Source organism: Cololabis saira, chromosome 10, assembly GCF_033807715.1.
Source record: "Cololabis saira isolate AMF1-May2022 chromosome 10, fColSai1.1, whole genome shotgun sequence".
Lineage (NCBI taxonomy): Eukaryota > Metazoa > Chordata > Actinopteri > Beloniformes > Belonidae > Cololabis > Cololabis saira.
In genome coordinates, this window is record NC_084596.1 from 5,157,174 (window position 1) to 5,173,315 (window position 16,142).

Below are 16,142 nucleotides of genomic sequence, written 5' to 3' on the forward strand. Positions count from 1 at the left end.
ACTCTTCTTCCAACCTCACACTGTGTTAACTGACATAACTGCAGAAACCGAGCACATATCTAAAGCTGGGTACACGTACCCTTTCAAGCTGTGATCGTATAGTGGTGAGTACTCTGCGTTGTGGCAGCAGCAACCCTGGTTCGAATCCGGGTCACAGCACCCCTGTGGCAGCAAGAGTGCTTCTCAAATTTTTGGAAAAAGAATAAAAGGTGCCACGGACACAACAAAATCCACTAGGGTGTTTGGATTGATATTCAGACCATTCACACCTCAATTGATTGCGTTGGAGAGGGGGGGTGCTACGGCCCGGACACTTAACCAGGGACAATGGACTCTGCCAGTGGTAAGGACCCGGCAAGCGGCGCATAAGGGAGACAATAATTCATTTAAAATGTTTCCTTTTCCCAGTTTCAGGCCTTGGTAGAAGAATACACAAGTCATGGAGCTGTCAACATGTAACCTCCTTCGATAGCTCAGTTGGTAGAGCGGAGGACTGTAGAACCAGTAAAACAGGTATCCTTAGGTCACTGGTTGAACTCCGGCTCGAAGGACTGCCATTATTTTTCATCTTCCCAGAGCGGGACTCTATTTCATCACTGTACTCGGCTATGGCTTTGGCCACTGCCATCTACTTTGGTTGGGACATCTGAGTTGTTACACCACGTGTGTTTCCACATGTTACAATCAAAAAGGGCTAGTGGCGCAATGGATAATGGGTCTGAGTACAGATCAGAAGATTCTAGGTTCAACTCATGGCTAGCTCAAAAATTCCTAATTTTTAATACTCTCCCAGTCACAACCTTGGTAGTGTACACGGTTCTTCTTCTGTGTCATTTATTTACTTGCTTTTTTCATTTGTCTCTGTGTATGCCCGGAAATGTACACTTCAAAAGTGCTGCAGGATAGGCCGTCTTCTATAATGTTTCCAAAACTGCCCCGGCTCATGCATTATTTTTGTCTAACTCTGTTGGTGTCACAGCTACTTTTATCACGGTGTGCTGAAAACAGGGAAACATCTGAAACATGCAGGAATGTGGCCCTGGAGGACTGGAGTCCGAGACCCCTGCTGTAGACCAACAACTAACCAGGAATGGGTCATTTTTTCATCGAACTGTTAGTTGTCCTGTTAACGGTTCATTAATACTAATATATCTGCACTTGTTTTACCCTTGACAAAATATCTTTGTCTCACTTTTCTCTGTTCTTCATCCTTTTTTTCTAACTATCACTTGTCAGCAGCTAGGTGTTCTCTCTGAAAGGGGGTTTTGTTCCTTGCCAGTGTTTTTTTGACAGTTGTTTGGGGGTCATGTGATTGGTCTCTGGAAAGCACGTAGATTGTATTGTATTGACTCTATACTATATAAAGAAAAGATGCAAGCACGACAAGAATGGGATTCGAACCCATGCGTGCAGAGCACAATGGATTAGCAGTCCATCGCCTTAACCACTCGGCCACCTCGTCTGTTTTGTTAGGCTATTCTATTTCAACCAGTACTCTCTCAACTAGCCCTCATTCAACTAGGCCTTACTCAAATAGACCTAATTTAACTATTCCACATTCAGCTAGTCATCATTAAACTTTTGCTTATCAAATAGCACTCTTTCAACTAGTCCTTACTTAACTGGACCTCATTTAACTAGTCCTCATTCAGCTAGTCATCATTAAACTAGTGCTCATTCATCTTGTCCCCTCTCAAGTAGTCCTCATTCAACTAGTCTGTACTCAACTCGTCAACTGGTCCTCATTTAACTTGTCTTTAATCAACTAGTCCCCACTTAACTACTGGTTATTTAACTGGCCCTCATTCAGCTACTGCCTTCTCAATGAATCCTTTTCCAACTACTCCTCATTCTACTAGTCCTTACTGAATTAGTTCTCATTTAACTGGTCTTCATTCAACTAGTCCTTGCTCAACTAATATTCATTCAAGTAGTCCTCATTCAACTAGACCTCATTCAACTTGTCCTCATTCAACTAGACCTCATTCAAATTGTCCTCATTCACCTAGTCCTTGCTCAACTAATCTTCATCCAACTAGTCCCTACTCAGCTAGTCTTCATTCAATTATTTCTTACTCAACTCTGCATGATTCAACTATCCCTTATTCAACTCATCCTCTTTCAACTAGTCCTTAGTAAACTAGTCCTCAATCAACTCAACCTTATTCAACTAGTCCTTGCTCAACAAAACCTCATTCAATAATTCCATACTCAACTAGCCCTATGACCAATGTCTGCTGTCTACACCTGTTTATATAGTGGTCTCTGTAGACCAAAAACTAACCAGGAATAGATCATATTTACATCGAACTGGTAGTTGTCCAGTTAACGGTTCATTAATAATAATATATCTGCACTTGTTTTACCTTTGACAACATATCTTTGTCTCACTTTTCTCTGTTCTTTCTCACTCTTCTTTCTCTAGCCACCTGGGGGGTATTCCAAGAAGGAGGTTGAAGGGATAAAAAATAAGTTTTGTGTCCTGAAATGTTCTTAATTCTCAAAACAGTCATATCAGCTATGCACCTGTTGTTTAATGTATCTGTGAGAGAGGCGCTTGTTCACACAGGAAGCTCAGTCCCATGTGAACCAAGACTTAGCGTGAGAACTGGCAGGCGGGGGTTGGAGGGGCCCTTTCAGCCCCCTCCGCGAGCTGTCGTATAAAGACGGAGAAAGCCGGAAGTCGGGTCAGAGTCAGCTGCGGGTCTAGTGCACGGACGCCGAGCGGGTTGATGGCTGCTCTGCCCCAGGACTGTCCGGCTCTCCAGTCCTTTGTGTGTCGAGGTAAGAGTTATCAAAGCCTAGCCCCTGTGTAATTGTTTGTTGCTCTGCCATTTGCGGGAGATAACCTGACACAGTTATCCTAGCAAAGGGCAGTTGTGTGTGAATCTTTTTGTGTGCACTGCTCGCTAATAAATGTATTCATATCTTATAGCAAAAGTGAGTGTGTGTCTGATTCATTTTTGCACAGCCGACCGCTCCCGAGCCTAAAGTGAGTTTCTCCCAAAACAGAGGTTTACTGGCTAAACTGGGTATGTTAACCCAGGGTAAATGGTAAACCCAGGATTTCCGTTACAAAATGGTCAGGTTAAGTAAGTCACCATGGTAACATAGGCTCTGAACCTAACCTGGTAGGGGGTAGTTTTTATGCCGGTTTTGTTTAGGTTTTGTTCAGATAACCCAGTTATGTTCGGGTATTTAAGCGCAAATTCAGGAGGGCTGCTGCTCGTTACACAAAGAAGCCCAAATTCTCTGTTCAATTCACCGTGAGAGGATGATAAGACCACTATATAACATTTTATCTTTCCCCGATGAGTATTTGCGAGAGCGCTACCGTTTTTCAGCAGAATCCCTGGTGGGAAGCCTGGTGGTCATTAAAGGGGACCTATTATGAAAAACACGTTTTTTCTTGCTTTAACATATATAAAGTATACCGTAGTGAGTCACTACGGGTGCAGAATCCATAGTCCGGCCTCCGCTGCTGAAACCACGCCCACAACTAACTCCGCCGGCTGGAGCGTCCGCCATTGTTTGGAAGCGGTGAATCGTGTGGCTGTTTCAACGAGGGACAGTAATAATGAGGTTTTGCATCGACATTTACCCTCATAAAAGGATCAGTACCAACAGCACGGACCCGGAAACTCAGGTCTTGTGTTGAGGGCCCTGTGGCTTAGTTGGTCAAAGCTCCTGTCTAGTAAACAGGAGATCCTGGGTTCAAATCCCAGCAGAACCTCTAAACTCAAATGTCTTGAGATGAGATGAGAGAGTAGCTAAACCTAAGTGTCCTCTAAAAAGTGAGTGTGAGTTAGGAGACCACATCTAAGTATGTGAAGTGCTAAAAGACTATTGCAGTCCTCACTTAGAGACACTCTTTGTGAACTGTAAACCTTTTTATTCACCGCGGGAGTTTTCATCCTTTGTTCTGGTCGCCGTTTACCTCTTCTGTTATTCAGCAGGCGGGCCATTAGAAGGCCGTCTGTTAAGTTTGGTAAGATATAAAGACGTTCACAGTCACGATAGCCAGGAACCGAACCTGGGCCGACTGCTTGGAAAGAAATGTAAAACTAACTTAATGTAGGCTGATGTTACCTATTAATGCATGCTGGGGATAACACAAAAAACCACTGATTAGTTTTGAAAGACATTTTAGTCTACGGTTAACAACTGCAAGTCTTCTTGCATGTTCAAACATTACCCGTTGTTGGCAGGATTTGAACCTGCGCGGGGAATCCCCAATGGATTTCAAGTCCATCGCCTTAACCACTCGGCCACAACAACTTGTCACATGCTTGAACATTTGGCTGAAATAAATGTGTATTTGTTTGAATCAGAAACATTAGTCTGAGGTTTGTTCCCGTACTTATCTCACAGCTAACCTGCCGGGACCAATTTTGTTGTGAACTATTGATCACAGATTATCAGATGTCCTCGTTAGTATAGTGGACAGTATCTCTGCCTGTCACGCAGGAGACCGGGGTTCGATTCCCCGACGGGGAGAAAGCCTGTTTTGGATATGCATGACTGATACATATGAACAATGGTCAATAAGATAAAAATCACTCTTCCACACACCATAGGCAGTTGTGCTTTTCCTGCTAAAAAAGCTGTCATTGATTAAGTTCTTCTAATACAAAACAGTGCTGTAAATCTTCCAGTGGATGATATGCTCTGTTCACTGAGAGGTCCTGATCCAGAAGTTCAGCCAGACAAGGACCTTTTTCATGTGAGACAAACACGATAGCCACTAAACTACAGAAACTGTGCAGCAGGTTATTGATCATCATTCAGTTTCTATTTCTATTCCCCCTTAATGTTATAAAAAACATCTAGACAGGTATGATGTGACCGTGATTTTTTGTTTGCCGGATATGTGTTTCGTGGCTCGTTGGTCTAGTAGTATGAATCTAGCTTTGGGTGCGAGAGGTCCCGGTGTGTTTGTTTGAATCAGAAACCTTAGTCTGAGGTTTGTTCCCGTACTTATCTCACAGCTAACCTGCCGGGACCAATTTTGTTGGTTATTGATCACAGATTATCAGATGTCCTTGTTAGTATAGTGGACAGTATCTCTGCCTGTCCTGGGGATTCCCCGCGCAGGTTGGAATCCTGCCAACAACGAGTAATGTTTGAATGTGCAAGAGGACTGCCCAGTTTGCAGTTATTAATCATATCCAGTACTGTCCTTCAAAAGTAATCAGTTGGATTCCCTTGTGGTACATTTTGTATTTTCTACCCAGCATGGTAATACCCATGGATGATTTTTAATTTTACCACAACAGGACAAATTATATGAAGTCATACATTTATTTCTAACATGAATGATTTGAAGATAGGATTTTTTTTTCATTACGCCCGCCATTTTCAAAGCATGCAAGTTTCCGTAGTGTAGTGGTTATCACGTTCACCTAACACGCGAAAGGTCCCCTGTTCAAAACTGGGCGGAAACATGTATGACTTTGCAATAATATTATTTGGATCTTGGAAAACCACTCTAGTCCTCTTCTTGGTGCTCAGGACAGGAAGGTCGACCATCTCTTTCTCGCATTGGGTCTCATGCAGAAATGAATTTCGTTGCAGTTCCACAACTGACCAAAAGCCAGTCATTCTCCATTTACCTACACTTTAAAATGTCCAACTTTACAGGAAAAAAAGAAACATATTAGAGAGATTTTTTACAGGATTTTTCTCGTCATGCCCGCCGTTTTCAAATCATGTCAGGCACTAGCTCCACCACCAGACCCCACTAGCTCCACCACCAGACCCCACTAGCTGCACCACCAGACCCCAGCAGCATCACCACCAGACCCCAGCAGCATCACCACCAGACCCCAGCAGCATCACCACCAGACCCCAGCAGCATCACCACCAGACCCCAGCAGCATCACCACCAGACCCCACTAGCTGCACCACCAGACCCCAGCAGCATCACCACCACACCCCAGGAGCATCACCACCACACCCCAGGAGCATCACCACCACACCCCAGGAGCATCACCACCAGACCCCAGCAGCATCACCACCAGACCCCAGCAGCATCACCACCAGACCCCAGCAGCATCACCACCAGACCCCAGCAGCATCACCACCAGACCCCACTAGCTCCACCACCAGACCCCAGCAGCATCACCACCAGACCCCAGCAGCATCACCACCAGACCCCAGCAGCATCACCACCAGACACCACTAGCTCCACCACCAGACCCCAGCAGCATCACCACCAGACCCCAGCAGCATCACCACCACACCCCAGCAGCATCACCACCACACCCCAGGAGCTTCCACCACCAGACCCCAACAAAAACTCAACAACCTCAACAACCCGGCTCACCTGGAGCCACCCAAAGACCCGGCTCACCGTCCGAACCCGCTTTTAAGTATAAATAAATCAGGGATTCTGCTGAAAAACGGTAGCGCTCTCGCAAATACTCATCGGGGAAAGATAAAATGTCATACCGTGGTCTTATCACCCTCTCACGGTGAATTACACGGACAATTCGGGCTTCTATATGTAACAAGTTACGCAGCTTAAATACCCGAACATAACTGGGTTATCTGAACAAAACCAGCATAAAACCTCCCCCCTACCAGGTTATGTTCAGAGCCCTAACCCTGTTACCATGGTGACTTAACCTGACCATTTTGGAACAGAAATCCCAGGTTTACCATTTACCCTGGGTTAACATACCCATACCCATCCTTCTTGGATTAATACCCCTGATTTCTAATCAGGAATTGTGGTCATCAGATAATCACCTGAACAGGGACTTGAACCCTGGACCCTCAGATTAAAAGTCTGATGCTCTTCCAGCTGAGCTACTCAGGTCATATTTGGAATGTTTTCTTTCATCTTTTCTTCATGTCTTTAGATACATGTGATGTCATTGATGATGTCACAAGGAATAGTGCTCATGCGGTTATAGATAACAATCATTAAAGTCAGGCAGGGTCACCAGGGCCAGGCAGGAGAAAAATACAAATAATGTTTTAGAGGAGGAAGATTTTTTTTTCATAATGCACTGAAAAAATAAAAAAAATATTAAAAAAAAAATGGACAGAGGTTTATTTATTTATGGATTTATGTCTATACTGACTGATCACTGTGCCTGTCCTTGGTTTTAGATAGGACATTTTATTAACTTTTTGTATGAACAGCGGCAAAGTTGAATAAAATATCTACAGGACATTTAACAAAAGTTTCCATAAAGTAGAAAGTACATTAGCTGAAAAAAACTGAAATAAATGTGTGTTTGTTTGAATCAGAAACATTAGTCTGAAGTTTGTTCCTGTACTTATCTCACACCTAACCTGCCTGTTGTGCTTTTCCTGCTAAAAAAGAGCTGTAAATCTTGTAAATCTTCCAGTGGATGATGCTCTGTTCACTGATAGCTCAGAGTTCAGGTCTGATGCTCGACATCTGAGATACCGAGGTCTTACATGAAAGCTTTTTCTGTCTCTCCTCTATTTGTTTTTTTTTTATTTGACAGGTTGACATGAATCTTGAAAATCATCAGGTGTTTCTTTACAGTCAGGAATTGTGGTCATCAAACAATCCACCTGAACAGGGACTTGAACCCTGGACCCTCAGATTAAAAGTCTGATGCTCTTCCAGCTGAGCTACTCAGGTCATATTTGGAATGTTTTCTTTCCTCTTTTCTTCACGTTTTTTCAAATATAAGTCCTTTCAGAGGTTTTGAAAAGTCCTGGAGGAACTTTCAGTGGTTGTTCCTCCTAAACATGACAGGAAGTGCCGCTCAATTCTGCTTTAAACTTTGCAGGTTGGGTTCCTGGCTATCGTGACTGTGAACGTCTTTATATCTTACCAAACTTAATAGACGGCCTTCTAATGGCCCGCCTGCTGAATAACAGAAGAGTGGTTCTTCATGATCACACCTCCTAATAAACTGCCTTACAAGGTAAAGTCTACCTTAAATACTTCAATACTTTCTTGTTGATGTCACCAGAGTTTCATGCTAATCTAAACTGACAAGTGTAATGTTTGATCAATTGTGTCATTTACATGATGAATTTAAATAAAAAAGACCAACCAAAGAACGTGTTAGTCAGTTCTTCAAAGTGTCAGTTCTTCTCTTCAAACATATACGTTCATCAGTGGACTCTGAAGTTGAAAACCTGCTCATCTTGGATGAATTGGAGCAATCCAGGATTTCCTTTGTACATGTGCCATCAAGTACTTTCTCTGACAAAACTCAAACATTAAACAAAAGTGTCCATAAAGTGGAAGTACATCAGTTATCCTTTCTTTAAATCTGAAATAAATATGTTTGTTTGATTGAATCAGAAACATTAGTCAACAAAATGTAGTAATACAACCCCTTTAAGAGAGCATAACGTGTTTCCCTGGAGGTCTAGTGGGCAGGATTTACTGCTTTCACTACCATGACCCAGGTTCAATTTACATTCAGTGTAGAAATATGATCAGTTTCTTCTTCTATTGTATATATGTTTGTGCTTCTGTCTGATTGTTGTGTTGGCTGCCTAACCTCTTCGTAATTATGACCAATTCAACTGTGCCCATGTCTTCATCAAACTGGACATCATTTCAGCAGTTGAATGTCCACCTGTTCTTCAAGAAAATATGTAAGGAATTAACTTTAAAAACCAAAAACCGTTAGTTTTTTTGGTTGAAACACAAGTCAGACTTGGGCATTAGCATTGGCCCAAAATAAACCCCCGACAATGTTTCTCAGTGTAGTAAGTGCTTCCTGTTGGTCCATAACATTATCTAAGCAGTAGAAAGCAGACTGAACTCTCATCACATTTAACAGCCCTCATGAATATTGAGGTGATTATTGGTCGTCAGTGAACAGTCGTTGGCTGACCGTCACTGCCAGGGTTCTTGAGAAAGCTTTGATCCAGTCAGGAGTGGGTACAAAGAGAGAGATCTGTTCATTCAAATGTCAATGACAGTTGTCATTATCAAACCTCTCCAAGTCTATGGTCTCTTTCTAAGAGAATGTTGTAATGCAATGGATGACAACACATGTCTAACTTCGATATACCTGCAAACATGCAGCTTATACAACAAGAAGTCGATGTATAAGCTAAGGGACAAATGGCGGTAAGTAGCTTGTGATATTGAAGAAACCATCATCAAAGAGTTACTTTCCCTGACATGACTGCTCACCTTCTCATGTGGCTGGAAAACTGTGACGTCTCATTCAGCTGTTTCAGGTACTTTCCTGCAGCGTTGTTGGTATAGCAGTCAACATGGCTGCTTGCCAAGCAGTTGACCTGGGTTTGATTCCCAGCCAATGCAAGAAACATGAGGTCTTCATAAGTGTAATGCTTTTTGTTGGGGAAGAATATGTTTTGGACAATCAGATTTACGTATGTGTACATGGCTTCAAACTTTTTGGGGAAATGAGTCCTAATTGTTGACTTGACAGACATTAAATTAGACATATAGTCTCACGCATATATGTGCAAGAAGACAGGTAACATGTATCTTTATGTGGCGGCACGTTCACTATTATTTAAGTTTGGGATCTGAAGATCTTTTTCTGTTTACCGACAACACCACCTTTGATTAGGGCCCAAGGTCCCATACAAGGTCTCCATGACTTGTGTATTCTTCTACCAAGGCCTGAAACTTGTTAAAGGAAACATTTTACATGAATTATTGTCTACCTTATGCACCACAACAGACGAGGTGGCCGAGTGGTTAAGGCGATGGACTGCTAATCCATTGTGCTCTGCACGCATGGGTTCGAATCCCATCCTCGTCGTACTTGTTTCCTCCACGCTTTGAGGTGTTCCCTAGAGCTACTATGAGGTGTTTCGATCCCAGCATGGCATGATGCTGTCCTTGCTTGAAATAACCTAAGATGCTCAGTAGCATTAACTGTAAGCTACACTTTTTCATATAGTATAGGCTGAATTCCAATCTCCGCCCTCACAGACTCACACACTTACGTGCGCGCTCCTGCGACTTATGTATGGGTTTAGGGCTGTCCCATTCCTAAAGTGGTTAAGTGCGCGAGGGCTCCCGGCAGACATTTTGAGCCCTTACTGCCCCCTTCCCGTAAGTCTGCATCTCCGCAGACTTTTGGAAAGGGAATTACCCACAGTTCATTGCGTTGTGACGTAAAAGGAGGTTACCAGGGAGAATGTAAACAAAACAGGGGGCGGAGGAAAAGGAACCATGTGCGACTGTGAGACGAAAGAAGTTCACCTGTAAGTATAAATACATATCCCACTGGTGATTTAAATTCAGAAACTGTTGTCCCGTGATGATTTTTCAACGGCCCTATTATTTCCTTTACAAACAGGGAGCGACCAACAAACGGAGGGAAGAAAACCAAAAAAAGGACAAATGAAGTTTTGGACTTTCTTCAAGACTAAAGACAAGAAAAGAGGCTGAGGGAGCTGGATGAAAAGGAGCAGGAGAGGGACAAGAAGAGGGATGACCAGTTATCTAAGTTCATTGACATTTTTGGGAAGATGGAGGACAAAATGTAGTTTTTTTCATCATGTTTTCATTTATAATTTGAGGTTCAATTTATTTTGTTGTGAGCGTGAGTGTGCATGGTTTGTGTGTTTATATGTGGCCCTGTGATGGACTGGTGACCTGTCCAGGGTGTAACCCCTGCCTCTCACCTGAAATGAGCTGGGATAGGCTCCACCAGACCCCTGTGACCCTGCAAAGGATAAAGCGGGTATAGATAATGGATGGATGGAATTTCTTTTGTTTTCATTTTATATTAGACAAATCCTCAGTTGACCAGGGCCCTCATTTATCAACAGTGCGTAGAAAAGGTTCTAAATTCTGTCGTAGGAGTGAAATTTAGAATGTGTGTAAGTACAAAAAAATCTGAATTTATTAAACGTGCGGACGCTGGTCGTACGCACATCAGTGATGATAAATCCCACCTGTTCTAAACTGCCGTGCTCGTGCACGGTTACCGTCATTTGCATTCAGAAACGCCTCCAATTGGCCATATATGGAGCAACAACAGCTCCCGCTTGGAGGTTTACAAACTTTATTGAACAAAATTCTGTAGAGTTTACAACAAAAGGCAAATGAAACAAAATAATCAATTATCTACAAATATTCAACATTTGGGGGGGTTGAGGGCAAAAAAAAAAAAGATACATTTACTGACAAGCTATGGGAAGTGTATTAATAAAAATTAAGAAACAAAGACATCGTTTCATATAAGCTTTTGGCAATATCGTTTTTTTCACGCATCGGTTTAAGACAGTGTTTCTCAACCCTGGTCCTCGAGGCACCACTGTCCTGCATGTTTTAGATGTTTCCCTGCACCAACACACCTGATTCTAATTAATGGTCCTAATTAGCTTGTCACCAAGGTCTGCACAGCTCTGTTGATGACACAGGTACTTGTATCACGGTGTGCTGAAGCAGGGTAGCATCTAAAACATGCAGGGCAGGGGCCCACGAGGAGCAGGATTGAGAAACACTGGTTTAAGAGACGCTAAGTACAGTTTACATTCATTTTTCAGTTGTACAATGGAGGGTTTTCTGTTATTCCATTTGCATTTATGTATGTGATGATTTAGCTTGTAAAATAATTATGTTGACCATGTTTGATATATTTCTTGGAAGATTATCCATAAATTAAGATTTGGTTGGAGTCAAAAGCTCCTGCTTGGAGGTGCAAACACCAATAAAGCTGTTCTGCAGAATAAATGAGTCGTGCGTTCAGGCCACTGGGCAACGACGGGCAACAGAGACATAGTTGCATCGCAGATTATTTGTGCACTGATTGAATGAAATCCTTTCATGTCCACGTAACTGAATTCATTGTGTGATGGTGCTTTTATTGTGATTTGGGTGCAATCTAGCTCCAATTATGTTTGGGAATCCGGCGATGGCGTGAAATCCTCGTTTAATTTGGGCTTGTTGGTGATGTGTGTATGGAAACTGGGTGTAAATTAGGCCCAGAGAAATTATTGCATCCAACACTGCCGGCATGATTCTGCTGCAAAATGCCGCATGTCTCCAATCTCTCTCTGAAATGTTCCGGTGGACAAACATCCCAGGGTGGACAGGAGCTGGATGTGACTGGGATGGAGTTGTAAATCACAGCATAGATCCATCAGAATGTTTTTGGGGAAGCGCTACCTGCTGAGAAGCCGCTCCGTGCTCTCACTGAACAACAGATCAGCGCGCTCTTTGAAAACGCGCTCTCTCGGAGGGCACAGTCTCTAAATCCTCCAACAGTGCAAGATAAACCATGGTACTTGTATTTTCTTTTCAGGTCGTCCTGCCAAAGCTGTCTTTTATAGCTTTTCACACCAATTATTCAAAATGTCTGAATTACTTATGGAGAATTTGTATTAATTAAACTTCACATGTAAAGTTTGAGACTCTTTTAATGGGTTCTATTTGTAGTTTCACTGTTCTACCACTAGGTTTTGTGTGTACGCATGGTCGGAGCTGTGCGTATATTTACACGTGTTTCTGCGCACAAATACATGTTGATAAATACCATACTTTGCGTTGAAATGCTCGTACGCACACTTTACGCACAGATCTGTGCGTACGCACGGTTGATAAATGAGGGCCCTGGTGTTGAATAAACAAGACTTGCTTTTCTTTAATCTGAGTACAGTGTTTGAATTAAGATTCCCTATGTTAACAGAAATGCATACACGTAAATACTAGCAAGATAGTTTTAGATCCAACACAAACAAGTCAGGCAGTAATTTGGTTATTCATTTATTTATGACCACAAAATTTAAACAATTTCAGCAAGTTGTACAAAAACGTTGCAGTAAATAGTGATAATATAACTTAGCTCAGGTTACCATCAACCCCGGTTAGAATCCGGGTCACAGCACCCCTGTGGCGGCAAGAGTGCTTCTCAAGTTTGTGGAAAAAGAAAGAAAAGGTGCCACGGACACAACAAAATCCACTAGTGTTTGGATCAGATTTTCAGACCATTCACACTTCAATTGATTGCGGTGGAGAGGGGGGATGCTACGGCCCGGACACTTAGCCAAGGACAATGGACTCTGCCAGTGGTAAGGACCCGGCAAGCGGCGCATAAGGGAGACAATAATTCATTTAAAATGTTTCCTTTTCCAAGTTTCAGGCCTTGGTAGAAGAATACACAAGTCATGGAGCTGTCAACATGCATCCTCCTTCGATAGCTCAGTTGGTAGAGCGGAGGACTGTAGAACCAGTAAAACAGGTATCCTTAGGTTGCTGGTTCAACTCCGGCTCGAAGGACTGCCATTATTTTTCATCTTCCCAGAGCGGGACTCTATTTCATCACTGTACTCGGCTATGGCTTTGGCCACTGCCATCTACTTTGGTTGGGACATCTGAGTTGTTACACCACGTGTGTTTCCACATGTTACAATCAAAAAGGGCTAGTGGTGCAATGGATAACGCGTCTGAGTACGGATCAGAGGATTCTAGGTTCAACTCCTGGCTAGCTCAAAAAAGCCTAATCTTTAATACTCTCCCAGTCACAACCTTGGTAGTGTACACGTTTCTTCTTCTGTGTCATTTGTTTACTTGCTTTTTTCATTTGTCTCTGTGTATGCCTGGAAATGTACACTTAAAGGTGCCGCAGGATAGGCCGTCTTCCATAATGTTTCCAAAGCTGCCCCGGCTCATGCATTATGTTTGTCTTTCATGGGACCTCTTTTATTCATTCTCTTCCTTCCTCATATCTCATTCGAAGCAAATGCCCTTACCTGACGACAGGGGCGGCACACCTCCGTAAACTCTTCTTCCAACCTCACACTGTGTTCACTGACATAACTGCAGAAACCGAGCACATATCTAAAGCTGGGTACACGTACCCTTTCAAGCTGTGATCGTATAGTGATGAGTACTCTGCGTTGTGGCCGCAAGAGTGCTTCTCAAATTTTTGGAAAAAGAAAGAAAAGGTGCCACAGACACAACCAAATCCACTAGGGTGTTTGGATCAGATTTTCACACCTCAATTGATTGCGGTGGAGAGGGGGGGTGCTACGGCCCGGACACTTAGCTCTACGAAGCCCCTCATTTGTTCTGTCACCGCGGCTGCAGCAGCAGCAGAGTCCTGACTGACGCTTCACACACAGAGAGACACGATCAGCGCTATTTTATTATAATTCTGATATATGTTGTGATGTGTGATGACATTATTAAGAGTATGACATGAATCTGGCTTCATTTCACCACCTCACAGCCTGCGTCGCCAGTTCCCCGTGTCTTAAGTAAATTCTTACGGGAGGGTGAGGGTTGCCGTAAAGATAAGCAGATTTTTCGGTTAGTTTTTTCTTTTTAGATATGAGGCTTTGCGTAGATGGCGGCTTCCGCAACTTTCAGGCGCTTTTTGTGCGCAAGCAAGCTTTATAGATGAGGCCCCTGTTCATTCAAATGTCAATGACAGTTGTCATTATCAATCCTCTCCAAGTCTATAGTCTCTTTTTAAGAGGATGCTGTTTCCACATGTCTAACTGAATATACCTGCAAACATGAAGACAGTAATCTAGAAGTTGTTGTATAAGCTGAGGGACAAATGGAGGTAAGTAGCTTGTGATATTGGAGAAACATCATCAAATAGTTACTTTCCCTGACATGGAGACTGCTCATCTGGTCGTAATGCTGGAAAACTGTGACGTCTCATTCAGCAGTTTCAGGTTCTTTCCTGCAGCGTTGGTGGTGTAGTGGTCACTCAGCATGGCTGCTTACCAAGCAGTTGACCTGGGTTTGATTCCCAGCCATCGCAGCAAACATGAGGGTGTTAAGAGTTCTCTTAACGCTGGGGGAAAGTTAGCAGTCTTTATGAAAATGAACTCAAACAGTCAACACGTATGTCTACATGGACAACAATACTCTGATCAGAATCACATAAAAGGTGTTTGTGTTTTGTTGAAGTGGAGATAGCAGCTGGGTTTCAGCTAAACATGCGGTGAAGTACCAGGAGAATGCTAGAGACAGACAGGTGGGAGGTGGACGGGTCCAGCATCTCCTGGTGCCGGAGGAGACGATGATGGAGCAGTAGCAAAACCATGAATGAGGTGGAAGATGAGACCTCCATCTATCTGGATCTCCTTCTGCCTGAAGCCTGTTCTTCTTCCTCCCTGATCGGACATCTCTCACATTGTTCTGCTGCAGCTTGTTCTCCGGCTTCCTCCTCCTTATCTTTAATCTGGACTTTCACTAGTTTTTGTCCTGGCTCAGAGTGAACAAGTCCCACTTTGCTGCCATTAACATTGTTACATTATTGTTTGGAAACATGCAGGTCCCTCGGATTAAGAGTCTGATGCTCGACATCTGAGATACCGAGGTCTCGCATGAGAACTTTGTTTCTGTCTTTCCTCCATTTGTTTTTTTAATAGCTTAAGATGAATATTGAAAATGATCATGTCATTACTTAACAGTCAGAAATAGCTGTCAGCAGTTAATCCACCTGAACAGGGACTTGAACCCTGGACCCTCAGATTAAAAGTCTGATGCTCTACCAGCTGAGCTACTCAGGTCACATTTGGAGGGTTTTGTTCAGTGGTTGTTCCTCTTAAACATGACAGGAAATGCTGCTCAATTCTGCTTTAAACTTTGCAGGTTTTTCTTCCACTGAAGTCTTTCTGTCTGGCAAAAGTCAGTCTTCAGTTTTCCAGTATTTGAACTTAATAACTGTGTATCAATGTCATTGGAAAGTCAGTGTCCATCTCGTTTTAAACCTTTATGTCGGTGTAGTAGGGGATCTTAAAGACCACCCTCAACCCTCACAGATCAGTAATTTAGAATCAGGCCAGACAGCCATGACTGAAGGAGAATCTTCTGAATCCCAATTCAGTGTCACTGCTTTCTTTTTATTGCTAAAACTAGCCTAGGGTAGATGACACTTTACCTTCACCTTTTCTGAAGACAAACATCGGCATGATGTGTAAATGCTGAAAACCCACATCTTGCTTCTCTTTCATGCCAAGAGATCAGCTGGTAAGCTGTAGTCCACATAGACATATATAAAGGCTAGATGACTCGTCCGCGCTGCTGCCAATGGAGAGCGACGTCGTCACACGGCGGCCATCTTGCCACAGGAGAACTCGCTCAGAATAACATTGTGTTCAATGGAGCATGTACTGCTTAAACAACCTTAACTTGCTCAATTCTCAACAGATTTTCAAACAGTTTGGTTTGTTATGAACGTCAGAGATGT

General features: G+C 43.0%; 1 protein-coding gene and 10 non-coding genes across 11 annotated transcripts in view; 6 read left to right on the plus strand and 5 right to left on the minus strand.

Annotated features, from left to right (window-relative positions):
• LOC133452326 (zinc finger protein 665-like) overlaps positions 1 to 16,142 on the plus strand; it is a 46,194-nt gene that overhangs the window by 17,325 nt on the left and 12,727 nt on the right. Inside the window, exon 3 of the mRNA XM_061731573.1 lies at positions 8,860 to 8,873. Within this exon, the coding sequence (XP_061587557.1) occupies positions 8,860 to 8,873 (14 nt within the window). The remainder of the gene's footprint in view (positions 1 to 8,859; positions 8,874 to 16,142) is intronic.
• Positions 463 to 551, plus strand: trnay-gua (transfer RNA tyrosine (anticodon GUA)). Its single transcript is given in 2 exon segments — positions 463 to 499; positions 516 to 551. It is a non-coding gene; the product is annotated as a tRNA-Tyr (tRNA).
• On the minus strand, positions 1,381 to 1,462 carry trnas-gcu (transfer RNA serine (anticodon GCU)). The gene has a single exon. It is a non-coding gene; the product is annotated as a tRNA-Ser (tRNA).
• On the plus strand, positions 3,660 to 3,733 carry trnat-agu (transfer RNA threonine (anticodon AGU)). Its single transcript has one exon. It is a non-coding gene; the product is annotated as a tRNA-Thr (tRNA).
• Positions 4,197 to 4,278, minus strand: trnas-uga (transfer RNA serine (anticodon UGA)). The gene has a single exon. It is a non-coding gene; the product is annotated as a tRNA-Ser (tRNA).
• trnak-uuu (transfer RNA lysine (anticodon UUU)) lies at positions 6,748 to 6,820 on the minus strand. Its single transcript has one exon. It is a non-coding gene; the product is annotated as a tRNA-Lys (tRNA).
• trnak-uuu (transfer RNA lysine (anticodon UUU)) lies at positions 7,549 to 7,621 on the minus strand. The gene has a single exon. It is a non-coding gene; the product is annotated as a tRNA-Lys (tRNA).
• trnas-gcu (transfer RNA serine (anticodon GCU)) lies at positions 9,662 to 9,743 on the plus strand. The gene has a single exon. It is a non-coding gene; the product is annotated as a tRNA-Ser (tRNA).
• trnay-gua (transfer RNA tyrosine (anticodon GUA)) lies at positions 13,125 to 13,213 on the plus strand. Its single transcript is given in 2 exon segments — positions 13,125 to 13,161; positions 13,178 to 13,213. It is a non-coding gene; the product is annotated as a tRNA-Tyr (tRNA).
• trnag-acc (transfer RNA glycine (anticodon ACC)) lies at positions 14,633 to 14,708 on the plus strand. The gene has a single exon. It is a non-coding gene; the product is annotated as a tRNA-Gly (tRNA).
• Positions 15,390 to 15,462, minus strand: trnak-uuu (transfer RNA lysine (anticodon UUU)). The gene has a single exon. It is a non-coding gene; the product is annotated as a tRNA-Lys (tRNA).